Source organism: Lissotriton vulgaris, chromosome 5 (assembly GCF_964263255.1).
Source record: "Lissotriton vulgaris chromosome 5, aLisVul1.2, whole genome shotgun sequence".
In the NCBI taxonomy this organism is placed as follows: Eukaryota; Metazoa; Chordata; class Amphibia; order Caudata; family Salamandridae; genus Lissotriton; species Lissotriton vulgaris.
In genome coordinates this window covers 218,824,814-218,841,965 of record NC_141693.1, presented here as the reverse complement: position 1 = coordinate 218,841,965, position 17,152 = coordinate 218,824,814, and the positions used below count along the sequence as shown (strand labels likewise).

Sequence of the window (17,152 nt, the reverse complement as noted above, 5' to 3'; positions counted from 1 at the left end):
CAGTTTTGACTTTACCTTGCTATAGATGTTTTAATGTGATGAGAGGTTATCCAGGGTTTTTGAGCTAGAAGCAGACAGTGCCCTTCCTCTTCCTCTGATTCCTAAATCACGCTTGTGTGCAGCTCACAAGACCATCTTCGATCAACCCAGGGATTCTGATGTGAGCTCGAAATATTGAGTGGGGACTGTGTCAGTCAGCAGAGTCCGCACCAGTTAGTTTGGCACTTGGCTGTGTCATCCTAAAGGAGAATTGGAGCAGTAACTTGTAGCTGTTGCTGTTTTAGGCCATGGTTGCTCGTAACTAGAGTTTTCCCAGGTCACACTCGCTCATAGCTATAGGTACTTCAGCTCCCACTCACTCTTTGCTGCAGAACATCAAATCAGGGCATCCCACCTCTTGCAGGATTAACTGGTGACTTGATCTTAGGAGAGGGATGCTGGGAAACTCACTCCAAACTTTGGCTACAGTCCCTGAAACAGTCTGTGATTTTGAGGGAGACTAGCTGAACAAACCACCAGCTCTGGATCTCATGGTTTCTTTGTGTACTTTGCAAAGTATACCCTCCTTAGGTCAGCGAAGGATCTAGTACCCCCTGGGAAAGTTTGGATCTTGCTTTTATAGTCCTTTGTAGAGAGGGTATGTGGATCTTACTATCAAAGGCCTGGAACTGAATGAAGGCCTGAACATGGTTTCCAGCAGCCCTTGAATAGCACTCAAGGGATGACAATGTGGCAGGCCCTGTCTGAAAGACTTGCTTTATACCTGAAAAGTATCTGCTGACTTACATCTCCCAGCCCAATATCATCCATAATGCTATTGTTTGGAGAGGAATAATCTGCAGGCCCTCCACCAAATGGTTACCGCTGCATTTCTAAAGCATCCGAGCCTCGATTCTCTCCCCCTTCGTATCTAAGACTGTTGCCTCCATCGTAGGAATGCAGTAGTGCACTGCCAACACACGAGAGATAGAGAAAGAGAGATATAAAAAAATAATATGAGAGAACACACCAACCAGCTCCCAAAGACAAGTCCTTGGAAGACGGCACGAACACGAGGCTGTCAGGATACGGCATTAATTTTATTTTTTCTGGACACCTTCAACCCATGAGGTAGGAGAAGAGACGCGTTTCGGCTTACTGAAAGCCCCTGTCAATCTTCAGTATATATAATCTCCCAGGGCATAAACAGTCTTGTGTCAAGTTCAATCGTAGTGTGCCCGCCAGACTTATTGGTGTCATATCTTGCAAGATCTCCTATGCCAAAACCTCCATGCATAATTGTTGTTTACACTAGTCCAAAAGAAAAGAAATGTCAGGATACCTGATAATATGCTGCTGGTTTCTTATTAACTGGGATTAAACAAGTCGCATATGCTGGTCGCTTACTCATGACAGGGTTTACACAGGTTAGAGGGAGCGTTCCCATACTAACAAGAAGGATAACCTCGTGGTAGACCAGCTAATCTCTGTTACTCAACTGATTCCCAGGTGGTATCTTTTGTGGTGCCTACATGTTTTTTTTAACTTGGGTATTCTATTGCAGATTTCGAAAACCGAAACATGTAGTGCACATGGATAAATATATGGTGGAGAATCTGATCATAACTTTGAAAATGTATCATATATAGTGGAAATAACATAGAGATATTAAGAATATTCCAAAATGTACCATAGTAATGTACTGCCTAAACACAACCTATGTAACAGTTGTTCCTGCTAATTTGGAACTCTATTATATATTTATGGAGTTGTTGCCTAGATCGTTCGATTTCGGTTGAGGAGTGGATGTTTAGGATGTTTGGGGTTATGGGTTTTCACATTTTCAGTACTTAGTGTGATTTTAGTGCAATTATAGGAGCTAGGTTCCAATGTAATGCTGCAAGGCTCTCTATGAAGGCTTATGGTAGAACAGATTGTAGTATATTTTAAGTGCAGCGCCTGGTTTTGATTGTCTGAGCATGCCTCACTGGTTAAAATGAACGAATATTTGTAACTTGGGGTCAGCATGGAATTGCACAATTGTCTTAAGTATGTTTTATATTTTAAATTAACTGCATGTAGTAATAGGAAATGAAAAGAGTTTTAAAATCCTTCTGTACTCGCATCTCTTCCTTCCTGTAACCCTAGAGGAGGAACTAGGAGACTCCTATGAAGTCAGTCCGGTATTTATCTAGTTCCCATAATATACTCAATATCCCCTTCATTCATTCTTCTTCTCTCTGAATGTCATAAGCTATTCAAGGCCTTTGCTTCCTCTGAGACCTAACGGAGTCTTTCGTTTTGCAAGTTTTTGAAGTAGACAGTCAGCTTACTCTTCACCCTCCAATAATTCTGCTTATCCCTTGCTGGTTAGAAATTACATCATGTTTTCCTCAGGGGTCTGGTCTAGTTTGGGCTCCTCACATTTTGTGGCTTTGGTTCCTAAGGTCTCTTCATCATATTCCCCCTTTTAATGTTTACAACTCTCCTTCTGGGAGTTCACTACGGTGCTAGGAAATGGTTTGTCCAATTCAGAGCATTGTGAAGTTCTACTCCTTTTGGAGTTTCATATCTTTGTTAAAAGAAACCAGCAGGTGAGTTTGACAGCTCTTTTCGCAGACCCCTAGTCCATCCCTTAAAAACGTCTGTTGGGATGAAAAGGGACTCTCCTACTTTGACATTGTACTGAACAGAAGACAAGAAGACAGCTGCAAATTGCAAGATGTGAATGTGCCATCTCAGCATTGTACTGGCATGCGTTGTAACTCATTTTAGCTAGTATTATGCAAGTAAAATGTCTATTGAGCTGCACATTCATAGAGCTGATGTATAAGGAAGATAATGTTGAAAAAAACATAAACGATACTTTAAGCAATGTAAATTACATAAAAAGGTGCATTGTCATGATTGATAGATGGTGGAACCATGAAGTATCAAACTAAATTGTTTAAAATCATGCATGCTGCCCTGTGCAAATGATGCGAATGACTAAAGTAGTCGGAGCCCTTCACAACTCAATGATAGGTTAATCTGCCAAACTGCCATTTGGTCTCTTGACAAAGTTCTTTTGTGCTTTGGAATTTGGTGATGTATGACGCCGCTTGTGACTTCTTACTATCTTTGCTCATTAGCAGTGAGTTTGCAGGTCAGCTTAACTCCTCTCAGCCTGTCCTATTACTCCTTTCTTTCCCAGCATGCACTTGCAGTGGATCTGGGCTGGGGCCAGGTGAGGCATCCATCTTTTCTAGGTTCTTGTTTGTTTCTTTCTGTGTCCCTACAAAGTACACCTCTCAACTACCCAGCCCCTAACCCCACAAACCTTGTCTATGTAACAGAAAACCGAGAAATGTGATAAATCTAGTACTTCTTGTAATGCGGGATCCGCTATGATTCCTTCAGCGTAGCTCCTAAGAATGTATGGAAGAGTGTGGCATTTTTCCAGTTCTCTTAACACAGAGCTCATCAGTGCCCAAAGTTTAAATGGTGTATCTGAAGGAGCGCACAATACTGTCCACCCACTATTGGAGAAATGTGTTGTTGGAGATGTATGAGCAATGCATTTATGTGGGAATGATTGGGGTGTACATGGGGCATACGAAAGATGAAGAAGAGTGTATCTAACCATGGCTATTAAAAGGTGGGAGTGGGCATTTATGGGGCTTGGTAGGTGAATCATTCAGTTCACAGGAAGCTTTGTATTTGTGGGAAATACTGGATAATTGCGTCCAGGGCATATGTTTGAGCAATAGGTTATTTAGAGATGCTGCTGATGTTATTCAATAAGGTTAGATGGGAGCAATGAATTCATGGATTATAGTGGAGGAATGAATTAATGTGAGATGGTGTATTCAAGGAATATGTTTAAATAAAAATGTGGCTGAAAATGTAGAATGAAACAAGAAGTTTATAGTAGATCTATGCATACTAGTGCAAAAATGGAGCATTGTAGCCTTATGAAGGCAGCATATTCAAGGTAAATGGGCTTGCAGATTTGGTCTCGGGCACGCTCTCATAATGGTAGGGAAGTTCAGTCCGGAAAGAGAATGGAATAATGCATTCAGGAAAGTTGTAGTCCTATAGAAAGGTAGATCAATGCAATCTAGGATCCAGTTACCTCATCTGAGATCAGGAGTTTTCTAAACACACCAAAGCGGTCATTCAACCTATAAACATCCAGTGTCCTCCTTATACCTGAAGACCTTTCTGAAAGTAAGTTGTTTAGGCAGAGTACTTTAGGTCAAGCACTGCACAGAGATAAGGAAGGAGAGTCTTGTGGGCAGAATGCTATGTTCCTAAAAGAGTAGCATTGAAAAGGATGAGATGATAGCTTATTGTGGCTAACTGGCCTTAGACATCTAGTAACCAAGTAGAGGGGAGAGAAGTAGGCAGGAAAGAGAAGGAGGGAACACTAGAAGCAAGCTGGTAGAAGTCTGGACTTAAGGGGGACAGCGAGAGGTCTCAGCCAGGCAGAGGTAGAGATCATGTTACACTGTTCAAGACATGCCAGGGCGGATGAGACGAGCTCTTCTGAGGAAGCTGACCAACAATATATCTGCTTTACATACATTGGTACATAAAATGATTACTAAATTATCCTTTTGCACACTGCCTTTCTAAAGAGTTGAGGTTTCTTCTAAGGAAGAGGTCACAGCCAAATCACTATCCATTTAGTGTTGCACAAACTACCTCTTCTATTCCATCTAGTGAAGTTGTTTCAGTCTTTTAAGGCTATGTGGTCTTTGTGCTCCAAAGTCCTTTCAGGAGCGTTCTCCTTTTCCTCTTCTCGTGCCTACCAGCATTTAAAGGTTAAGCTTCTCAGAAGGGAGAACCAACTTGTTCCCTAGACTCAGCAGAAGCCAATATGCCCCAGGGCTTTCCGCAGAGGCGCACTACCCTTCATGGTACCATATCAGGATCCCAATCCACTCTGCATGTTTGAGGGTTGAAGGTGTTTTCTTCAGTACAGTCACTGTACCCCAATTACTAAAGATGATTGGTCCTCCTTGTGATCCTATTGGTGGTGAAGTAGTCCTATGCATCCATAAAAAGCGGCTCTCCGAGGGATCCCGCCCCGCTTCGAATTCTTAAGGAGGTAGCTCCCACGATCATCCCCCCCGTGACCCATCTGATCAACACCTCACTCCAACAGGGAGTTGTACCCCCGTGCTGGAAGGCGGCCGTCGTGAAAGCTCTGTTAAAGAAACCCACCCTCCACCCCGAAAACCTGGCTAACTACAGGCCCATCTCCCTACTCCCAGGAATCAGCAAGATTGCTGAAAAACTGGTTCATAAAAAACTCTCCCAGTTCCTGGAGACCAACAACATACTAAAAAGTTCCCAGACGGGCTTTCGCCCAGGGCAGGGCACGGACATCGCCCTCCTGGCAGCGGTTGAGGAGGCCAGAGCGCTACTGGATGGAGGAGGATCAGTGGCAGTGATCCTCCTCGACCTAAGTGCGGCCTTCGATACCGTCAACCACCAACTTCTCATCAAAAGACTCAAGGGAGCTGGTGTAGAGGGCTCTGCTCTAGCCTGGCTGGCATCCTTCCTGGCTCAACGGACCTATCAGATCTGGGAGAACAACGCCCACTCCTCCGAAATTCCCCTCCAATGTGGCGTGCCTCAGGGCTCCTCCCTGAGCCCCACATTATTTAATATCTATATGTCCACATTGGAGGAGGTCATCATCCCATTCGGAGTGAGCGTCGTCAGCTACGCTGACGACACACAACTGGTTGTATCACTATCCCACCCCAGACAACAACCAGCAGACCTATTTAATTGCCTTGCGCAGGTCCATCGCTGGATGAACACCTCAGCCCTAAAATTAAATGGGTCAAAAACGGAGGTTCTGCTCCTCAGCCCGAAAGGACTCAAACTTTCTCCGAACATCTGGCCAGCCTGTCTGGGCCCTCCCCCCGAACCTAAAGAAGAAGTAAAGAGTCTGGGAGTGTGGCTTGATACTGACCTCTCGTTTACCGTGCAGGCAAAGAAAGTGGCTGGGACTTGCTTTGGACTCCTGAAATCGTTGAGGAAAGTCCTGCCCCTCCTGCCCACCAACTCCCGAAAGTTGCTAATTCAAGGCCTAATAATCTCAAGGCTTGACTATAGCAATGTGATATACCTGGGCGCCCCCGAGGCGACTCTGAATAAACTTCAGAGAATTTAGAACACCGCGGCCCGGATTCTCACAAACACCCCTGCCAGAGCTTCGGCCAAACCGGCCCTAAAACTCCTCCACTGGCTCCCCATAAGAGAGCGGGTCAAATTTAAGGCCCTGTGCCTAGCTCACAAACTACGACAAAATCAAGGCCCCCCGGTCCTCAAGAAACTTATCACACCCTACAAATCATTAAGACCCCTCCGCTCGGACACGGAAAACCTCATTGCTGTCCCTAGATTCAAGAAAGCCCGGTCAGGAGGAAGAAGTTTCTCAGTCCATACCGCACGACTTTGGAACTCACTCCCCAGAGTCCTGCGACTCGAACCACAGTATCTCCACTTCAGGAAACAGCTCAAAACCCACCTCTTTCCTCAGTGAATCACCTTGGCCCTTACCCTGTTCCTCCGTGCCCCTCTCCCCGTCCTCTTCCTCTCCTCCTCTCCCCCCCTTGTCCCACTGAACTTAGGAGATAGGATCTTTTAGCGCTGGGATACCCCCGGGTGACTACGCGCTCTACAAAATAAAATAATAATAATAACAGCGGCCCCCGTCCATTCCACCTGTGCACCATTTGGTAGATTGAGGACCTCTGTAAAAGAAAGAATGTTATGTTATGTTATGTTATTCTGAATTTGTTAAGCGCACGGGCACCCAGAGGTTTCATGGCGCTGGTATTGAGGAAGAATGACAAAACAGTTAACCTAACCCGAAGCTTGCTTGAATAGCCAGGTCTTCAGTGCACCCCTGAACTCCATGAGATTGGTACATCTCCTGAGCGACAAGGGGAAAGAGTTCCAAACCTTGGGGGCAAGGTGAGCAAATATACACCCGCCAAGGCTTTCCGTTTAAAGGAGGGTAGAGTGAGAAGGGACTGATGAGCAGAGCGGAGATTGCGGGTCGGCTCATATTTGATTATTAGGCTGTTGATAAACATGGGGCTTTTCCCGTGGAGAGCCTTAAAGGCCAAGCATCCTACTTTGAATATTACCCGTTGGGCTATGGGTAGCCAGTGAAGAGTGGCCAGCAGTGGTTTCGCCGAACTCCTACCGTGGTTCTTGAAGATTAATCTGGCCGCTTGGTTTTGCACAATTTGCAAGCGTTTAGACAAGAACAGGGGAAGGCCTAAATAAATAGAGTTTGAGAAGTCTAATCGGGAAAGGACCAAGGCGAGAACCACCTGAATGAGGGCAGGGTGCGTGAGTAAATGGGCAATTTTCCTGATTTTGCGTAAATGAAGGAAGCTGGACGAGATCACCGCTCCCACATGACTTTTCAGAGAGAGATCGGAGTTGATGGTGATCCCGAGGCTTTTCACCGAGAGAGAGAGAGGGGGAAGGAGGGGATCCCATTGTTTTTTTGTTTTTTTTTGGAAGACCTTTATTGACAAAGAAGAAAGGGTTACACATACATCCCGGAGCACAGCCCGAAGGCGTTGAATTACAATACAGGTCAACAAGGCAGATTCGTCAGGATCTATTACAGGATCATTGAGGTCTAATTTTCAAATTTAAAGTCTGAAGGAAAATGGTATCAGGATATCAAGAACCAACCATCGGTCCGTTCACTTGTAAACAGGATTAAACAGTATGCTATGTAGTATGTCGCCGGAACCACTACCCGCCACAGTTAGGAATCGTCCTGGGAAGGGCACAAATCAGGAAGCCAAGTGAACCACAAATAATACTCTAAAACACAATGGTCTACCTACAAGTGGCAACACATACACCAGTCGCAATGACTCATGGTGGACACCCTCCCAGATTACGCGAAACCCAGTCCCATTGGGGAAGGAGACAGAGAAGAAAAAGACTAGAAAGAAGAAACGTAGGGCCATAGAGACAAAGAAGCACAAAAAGCACGTTATACCCCAACCCCCCACCCTGCATGCAGCGGAAGGCCACGGCCCACCCCCCCCCATAGGCATGCTTGGTACCCCAGAAACCCACAAGAGGGAATACAGAAGAAAGGCTTAGCCAAGAAACGGGCCATAGAACATAAGAAGAACTAACCCACGGGTCCTAAACCCCCCACCCTGCGCGTCTAACGAGGCTATGGCCCACCCCCGACTAGCGCACCCGTCACCCCAGATGGTCCCAAAGAAAGGGAAAGAAAACGGAGGGGGAGAGACAGAACAAGTAAACCCCCCCCTCCCCCCCCCCCCCCCCGCCCGCACTAACTGGCTCAGCGTCGATCTTACATAAGCCAGCTCTTGAACAGAAAGCAGCGGCGTCACCACACAAAACAATAATCAAGGTCTTCACACTAGTCATCCGGGGAGCAGTCCTGGTTACACCGATGGAGGGGTCACCCCTGGCCCGTTCTGTCCCTGCCATCGAGGCACTTCAGCTGAAAGGTAGCAGTGCAGTACATTAGAAGATCAGGGTGGTCGGGCAAGCTAGGCAGGACCAACCGCACGAGCGATCTCGCCACCCAGAGGCCAAGAAGACGATCGATCCAGATATGCAGGGATCGCAGCAAAGCACCAGGCCATCTTGCCAAGTCACAACACGATAAGGGCAAATCGAAGTTGGTGGTCCCAGTAGCAGGGTCGTGAACGAGATCCAACTGCGGCGCAGCTGCAATTCCCAAGGCCACACTCACACAGTCAGGCTGCCCAAAGCCGCCATCCTCACTGGTCCGGGTCTCCCACTGGGTCAAACTCGAAGTCGTAGTCAGTGCACCCTCCTCTTGCGCAGCGCCGTCCGTGACCCCACTCTCCTCCCGATCCTCGGGGCTACCTTCCAATGGCGAAACTATTATGGCGTCCAGCCGTTTGCCAAGGTCTTCGGCTTCCCTCACCCAGGCGACACGGAGAGAGTCCAATGCATTCAGGACTTGTCGAAGTGAAGGTTCCATCTTGCGACGCCGGTCCGAGCAAATGCCCCCACTAAGAGACGCCCCGCAAGACAACGTCGGAAGTTGGCACTGTGTCTCCCAACCACGAACCCCTGGTGGAATCAGCATGCAGGAGCCGGTAAAGCACACATTCGTGGAGCACGAGTCGTCACACTGACCACGGCCACTGGCAGGGAATGTTAGGCAGCAAGCAGTCCTTGAGGAGCCCGGGGGTATCCGCTATGCACAGCATGGGATTGCAACATACAGGGTAAACAGCACGGGAGGGTCGATCCCCGTGCCACTGAAGTCCAGGATCTTATAGCTCAGGGCTCACTCCAACAGATGAGGTCTGCACCGGATAGTCCGCTCCAAAATGGCCGGGGATCCCATTGTTGACGGCCAGAAATGAGGGCCACAGCTGATCGAGCTTTTACCCGGGAGTACCAACTCGGTCTTCCCGGGATTGAGTTTTAAGTGGTTCAACTCCATCCACCGTTGAATGTGCAGCATGGTAGCCTGGAATTCCAAGGCGGAGTCGGATGAGTCCAGTGATAAAATTAGCTGCAAGTCGTCAGCATAGTTATAAATCGTGACCCTCCTGTTTTTTAAAGAGTGTAATAGGGGTTTAAGATATAGATTAAACAGGAGGGGGGACAGTGACGAACTTTGCGTGATGCCACAGGTGGTGGATAATTTGGGCGCTAAAAAGTTCCCGAGGTTTACTGCCTGGGTCCGGTCGCTCAGGAAAGACTTCACCCAGCCGAGGGCCGAGCCTCGCCGACCAGCTTGTTCGACACTGTGTAATAAGATGGTGTGGTCCACCGTGTCGAACGCTGCCGACAGATCTAGGAGCACCAAGGCCTGATGTATACCCCTGTCGGCATTGGACCTCATTGTGTCCAGGACTGCGAGGATCACTGCTTCGGTTGAGTGCGCCTGGCGAAAGCCAGCTTGGTTAGGCTCCAGGTAATCAGATGTTTCAATGAAGTTGGATATGCAGCTGGCCACATGGGCTTCCAAGAGCTTAGCTCCAAAAGGGAGGAGGGATATGGGCCGGTAATTAGAGAGATTAGACGGATCGGAACCCGGTTTTTTGATTAATGGGACCAACGTTGCATTTTTAAATGAAATGGGGATTGTTCCCTGCGCTAGGGACTCATTCAGGAGGGGGAGTATGCCGAGCGGGAGTGCTGAATAAACTTCCCTCAGTACATGTGGGGGGCAGCAATCGTTGGGTGAACCGGACTTCACACGGTTCATCAGTTCCACTAGCCTTAATTGATCTATCGGAGGGAAAGGCTCTAATTCGGACTGGTTTCTGCAGATGTCCTCGATGGCCGCCATGCTAGGCCTTTCCGGGATGCTTTCTTTTATGATGGCTATCTTGTCCTTGAAGAAATTATTGAGCTGATTGCACAGCTTTTGCGTGGGGGCTTGGGGGGGAGCTTCTTGCATCATTACAGAGATCATTCACAACCCTGAAAATTTCTCTAGATTTATTGTGTGCATTAAAAATTTTGTCGGAGAAGAATGCTGCTTTAGCAGATAAAATGGAGTTCTTATAATTCCTACGGGCAGTCGTATATGACACTCTGTCCTTATCTGAGTACCCGTGTCTCCATTTCCTCTCAGATTGGCGCAATTCTAGTTTTTGTTTTTTTAAATCCGCCGTGAACCACCTATGGGCATCCATACGACAGGCAAGAGAGAATTTGGAGAGTGGGACATGCTCGTTGCAGGCTGCCAAGAGCCAGTCAGTGAGATTTTGTTCCATAAGATTAATATCTAGGGTGGGTGCTGGAATTGAATTAGCCAAGGAGGACAAGAAATCATGATTGTTTAGTGATCTCCATTTCCTTACTACCCCTCCTGCAGGAATGGGGGCCTTCGTGTGGCCGTGAAGAGTGTAGGAGAATTGCAGTAGATGGTGATCAGACCATATGCAGGGGGTTGCCGTCGGGATGGACAATGGGACATTGTGAGACCAGATCTGGTCCATAATATGTCCCTTTTCGTGAGTAGGGGTCAGGACTGATTGAGAAAAGTTCAGATGGAGAAGGAGCTCAAAGAGTTCAGTGGCCTGAGGCCCTGCTGCTGGATCCTTGAACCAGTAGTTTTAAGTCCCGATCAGCATTACCTTGTCGTAGTTGACAGCTAAGCCAGCCATTTGCTCGCTCAGGGAGACCGGGAAGGTGGGCATGACCTTAGGGGGTCGGTAGATCAGTACCAATACCATAGTTCCCTTGTCTGTGTCAGATTTGATTACAAGGTTTTCGGTATCTGGTACATCCAGGGAAGGTAATGTGGTGAACTTATGATCTTTGTGGATGATGGCAGCAACGCCACCCCCATGTTTTCCTGGTTCTCTATTCACTGATAGTATATAATAGTCTGCCGGGAGAGCTGCAAGGACATCCGGTAGAGAGTCTTGGGTAAGCCAGGTTTCGGTAATGAGTAGCATGTCCGGACTATCAGAGTTGAGAAGTAGAAAGATATCTAGTTGATGTTTTATCATAGACCATGTGTTTAAGTATAGGCAGCGGAGTGTAAGGTCATTAGACCTCGATGTTTTGCTAGTAGAGTGAGAGCCATGGGGATTTTTTATCAGAGGAGGCCTGGCCTGGCTGGGGACGGCAGATGTTATTGGCCGTTAGACAGGAGCATGTGGCGGGAATGGCCATTCTTTTGAAGGCCTTTCCCATCCTCCAAAATTCCACTCCCTCTGTCTTTTTTGTGAAGAAAATGGATTAAGGACTCTTCCCCATTTTGGATCTCCACAGTCTAAATTTGTTCCTCCCTCTTCAGTGGCTCAAAATGGTATATTTTGCTCAGGTAAAGGTAGGATTACATTGCCATTATGGTGACTGTTTTACTGTTAATCTTTATGCTCTTTCACTTTATAAACTGCCCTCCTGACAATCTCTGCTCCATTGACAAACAAAACATGGCAATTGTCTTTTTAAAAAAAAAAATGTAATCGCAAATTGTTTCGGAATTTGTCACAAATGCAACTTATAAACTAATTGCAAATGTATTCGTCTTAAATGGCTAAGGGGCAATGGCAATATCATTATAACATCTGCAACAAGTGAGAGAAGGGAGCAGGCTGTCTTATTGTTAATCCATTAAGAAAACAGGTGGAGGCAGCAAGGAAGGAGAATGGGTAAGTGAACTAAAATGTACTTCTGGGCTCGGGGGCAGATTTTGAACCCCAATAAAAATCTAAAAGGAGATTTGACCCTCTTTTCCACCATCTCCTTGACCAAAACTAAATGAAGATGTTTTGGACCTACTCTTTTTTTATCTTCTATTTAACATCAAATCACATTTTATAGTGCAGTGTACATCCTGGTTATGATGCGATTTTGCCTTAACATTCACTTCAGCCACTACAGAGCAGAAGTATTGTAACTGTCTTGTGTAATTGCTGTGATATAAATGAATGAGTAAGAGGAATCCATCTTTAATGCAAAATTGAACACTAGTGTCGGAATGATTCTCTTTTGTCCCCTTTTGCTCCAGGCCAAGGTTGCTGAGGATCTTGCGGAGGCTACGGGACAGGTCTCCCGGCTGCAGCTTGAATTGACAAGCCACCAGAAGAAGGAGATGGAATTGCGAGCGCAGCTTACAACTGCCCTGCAGGAGGCAGAGAAACAAGGGAAACAGCTTGGTGTCCTGCAGACACAGCTAGCAGGTTGGACATGACTGCCCGATTAGGGATTGGATTATTTCTTTTTCACTTGTAATTTTTTTCAATGCTGTGTTAACTGTTTGTGGTGCTAAATGTGTTTTCCAAGCTTTGGAAAAATGTCATTTATGTGCTTAAATTCATCCAACACTCTGAACAGAAAGTTCTAGAATAGGCCTGCTCCTACAATATTACTATTTATCAATAGTGTTTTCAGAAATATTATTTTACAGGCATTCACCTTGAGTCTGCACCAAAAACGTTTTCTACATGCGTGGCATTGGTAGTGTAGCTTATCAAAAGGCAAAAAATATTTGCCAACCAGTTGCTAGATTGGCTCGTTGAAGCCTCAGTCTCACAACAAGCTCTTCAGAATTTTAATCTCTGCTGTGAAACAACTGTGTTTGCATGTTAATCGTGAAAAGACTAAATCAACTCCAATACAATCTATGTACTACCTGGGAGCAGTGTATAACACTCTAAAGGCAAAAGTGTACCCTTCAACCGAGCAAGTATTAGATATCTGTCTGAAGTTTCACTATCGTCTTAAGACTGTTCACACTATGGCAAATCTGCCCTGACTTAAGTTGTGTCTTGGGAAAAGGCTGTGAAGGTTTTTTTTGAGAAATTCAGAAATTCAGGGCGCTCTGCCTGGAGTCTACGTTGAGTTCCGTTGGGAAGAAATGTCTGGGCGTGGTGCGTAAAGAGCGAACGGGCAAGCCCTAAACCATTCGTAAGAAAATCAACAAGACTTTCACAACTTATAAACAGCAATGCTCTCGCAACCACATAACAACGTAAATTTAAGAATTTGTATCGCTATGGAGTTATAACAAGCAGGTAGTAAGCAAAAGCAAATCTTTGTGTTTGTATTCCTTATGGAAAGATGTTTATTAGGTCCACATTCAGCCGACACGTGTTTCGTCGTGTTCAAAGTTGAGTCAACACGACTCTTCAGGGCTGGTGGAGAGACCCAAACGTCTATGGGTCAACAAGGAAAATATTAATTAGGTAGATGAATCCCGATGTATTAATTGCTGTGTGTTCAAATACTGATACTTGAAAAACCTACTCCGGGTTTGGAGCGAAAGGTTAGGCTTCTACAGATATCCTTCAGGCCAAGTATGGCTAGTCAGTACCAAAACAGACTAGACACGTGTTTGTGTCTGACTGTACCGGGAGGGGATCCAAATGGACGGGTTATGACTGGTAGGTAGTTCGATCCATCTGTGGATTTGCGAACTGTGGATTGGTATCCCTCCTCTGTGTGTTCCCGGTCGCTGTGTTCCAAGGACGTCCTTGGCCTAACCTTTCGCTCCAAACCCGGAGTAGGTTTTTCAAGTATCCGTATTTGAACACGCAGCAATTAATACATCGGGATTCATCTACCTAATTAATATTTTCCTTGTTGACCCATAGACGTTTGGGTCTCTCCACCAGCCCTGAAGAGTCGTGTTGACTCAACTTTGAACACGACGAAACACGTGTCGGCTGAATGTGGACCTAATAAACATCTTTCCATAAGGAATACAAACACAAAGATTTGCTTTTGTTTACTACCTGCTTGTTATAACTCCATAGCAATACAATTTCTTAAATTTACATTGTTATGTGGTTGCGAGAGCATTGCTGTTTAAGTTGTGTCTTGAACCTTCCTCTTTCCATATGCTTACTTTCACATGAGACGGTTGCAACAGGGTGTGGAAACCCATGGTACCAACATTGTCACAGATGGGAGGACAAACTTACCCTGTCTCCTCATGCAGTCCATTCTTTTAGTGGAGCCCCGGAATCTCCTATGGGTTGTGGACTTCTATCAAGATGACCCTACTCAGACGTCTGTCACAAACACCTCTATGACTCAATAGGTGCACATATGGATTCAGATTCAAGGGATATGGACTTGCAAGGAAATGTCCTACTATGTCAGTCTTGTGTAACTGAAAGCTGTACGCAAAGCCCTCAGTTCATTCCGCCCTGTCTGCAGGATGGACTTTCTTTTTTGTTCAAGTGAACAACATGGCAATTATGTAATGCCACTAATCAGCTGCTACATGCGTGGGAGGAGTGGACGTAGAGGACATGGTCCAGTGTAGTTTCACAAGAAAAGTAGAAAGTGTAGGGCGCCATAGTAGGGTGCAAAATGGGCCTGGAATGGGAAATATTTTCCAGGATGTCTCTTAGTACCAGCCTCGCCCGGTCTGTCTATGGGAGATAGTGCCACCCCTTGGCTAATATCTGTCTCAAACTGCAAGGCTGTTCATGAAGCTGTTGAAATCGTACCACATTATTTCGTAAAGAGATCCATTCGTTCCCAGTGAACCAAATAAACAGATTCCGTTCCAGTAGGTTGTCTATGAATTCTTTGCTTTAAAATGGGCAGAATATTTGCAAACGCTGGGCCTCACAGTGCATCCCAGGATGTGCCTAGATCAAGCTACTCCCTCTATATTGTGCCCACAAATGTCATGTAAATGAAATACGAGGGGAAATGATTAAGGTTCTGGGACACAGACTCTGAAGCAATCTGAATCCCTCACTGAAAAAATAGACCAGCCTTAGAGTAATTAATGAAGACCTGTTGGCGCAACTGTTTACGGAGACTTGTGGTTATTTGAAAAATCCCTTTGGGACTAGCCCCCCCCTTTATGAATGGAATGCGTGAGCTTTAAGTATTAGAAAATGAGGGATCCAAACTGAAGAGGCTCTTGTAATATCTGGCTGAACAAATAAATGTTTCCTTAGAGATCTTTACCTTAATGGCATCTCAGGGCTGCAAAGGCGCCGGACTGTCACAAGCTGTCACTACACAACACCCTGTAAATAATTAATCCGTATTCCCCTCTTGAATCTTTTACCTTGCATATCTATCACCCTCTGTCTTAAGTGTTTTCCTAAAATGATTCTGTTCATTGTGTTTAACATGTAAGCTATACGATAACAGTAGAAGCCTCGCATGTACGAAAAAGTCAGTTAAACATATCTACATGGGAACTTAAGATACAGAGTGAGAGTGCACAATCTAACCTAACTGGCGAAAAAAGGACATGAAGATGGCTCCATGAAACATCTAGTTGATGGTGATGGTTGATGTCCTCTCATTATGCACCTTGTACCTTACGGTCATGAGGAGATGACACCTTCAACATTATAAATTAGATCAAATGGAACTAAAGTCTTGTGTACATGATCTTGCTAAATTGAGTAATATTAAAGGAACCTCATGCAAATGAGAAGATGAACAATCAAAGAATGGGAACTGCCTATGCAAACTGAACTGGAGTGTTGTACAAGTGATGAGATGGCAAAGTCAAATAGTTTATATTCGATGAAAGGTAACCGTAGTCTCATTTGAATGTGATAGTATAATCAAACTTAACCCCTTCAGCGTGGCGCGAATTTTCGCACTGTGCTGAAGGTTCTAATGAGCCTATCGGCTCATGACGGAACGGTTCCGTCATGAGCACAGCTCAACCGACGCTCATGACGGAACCGTTCTGTCATGAGCATGGAAGGGGTTAACAAGACAAATGTACTGCTATATATGCATAATGAGCTGCCACAGTAACTCAATCAAACTTCACAGAAGAGAACAAGTCTTGTGTATATGGCACAATGGAACATAACTCAACAAAGAAGAGTTACCGAGCCTCATGTAAATAATAAGTGCAAAAACATTCAATGAGACTGGAAATTTACATGCAAATAGGACTGTCGAACGGCATCTTTAACTAGACGTTTGAATTATAAATAAGCGTGATTGCTTTTATAAGAATTTTCACGGATAAGCAGAAGTTACTGGTCACAATATATGTACATTCCAATTTGACAGCCAAATTACTTTTTTTGTTACTTGATTATAACAGAATGTTGAGGTTGAGCACTCAAGGCTTACTACTGCAGGACAGTGAGGAATTAGCAACTCAGATTCATTATGGTACAGTAAGCATTAAATATTATCAATGTCAAGTCAGTGCTTTACATAGTAAACCTAAACAAAGTGATGTTACCCAGTAGCCCTAGCATCTTCTGTTCCCAAGATCCAATCCCAAATTTATTTATTCCTGCATAGCACTAGGGAGTGAAATTCTGGTGAATGTTGTGCCCTAGGAACAATCTTCTTTGGATCACTTTGTGCCTTTTATTACAGTTATAAAAGTCAATTAAATTAAGAATATGTGGGTGATTGACGGGATAAAAATAGCTCATACTTTAATCTAACATTCTGTGGTACCCATGGATATTGAGGAGTAAAATCAATCGCCATGTGAATTAGTACAAGTCAATCAGTGAAACAAAAAAAAATGTGAAAATAACTTAGCACAAAATATGCCATCCAACCAGCAATATGCTCAGCCTTGAGGAAGTCTTGCATGCTTCCACTGGTGTCCTAAGTAATCGGTGTCCGATCTCCGGTGCTTTGTGGTAAAGGCTCAGTCCCGAACTTTTTAAGAAGGGATGATATCTTGCTCCTGGAGCCAGAA

At 45.2% G+C, this 17,152-nt stretch overlaps 1 protein-coding gene across 1 annotated transcript in view; it reads left to right on the top strand.

Annotated features, from left to right (window-relative positions):
- Positions 1 to 17,152, top strand: part of FKBP15 (FKBP prolyl isomerase family member 15) — a 384,455-nt gene that overhangs the window by 256,844 nt on the left and 110,459 nt on the right. The window contains exon 20 of the mRNA XM_086921201.1: positions 12,503 to 12,674. Within this exon, the coding sequence (XP_086777327.1) occupies positions 12,503 to 12,674 (172 nt within the window). The remainder of the gene's footprint in view (positions 1 to 12,502; positions 12,675 to 17,152) is intronic.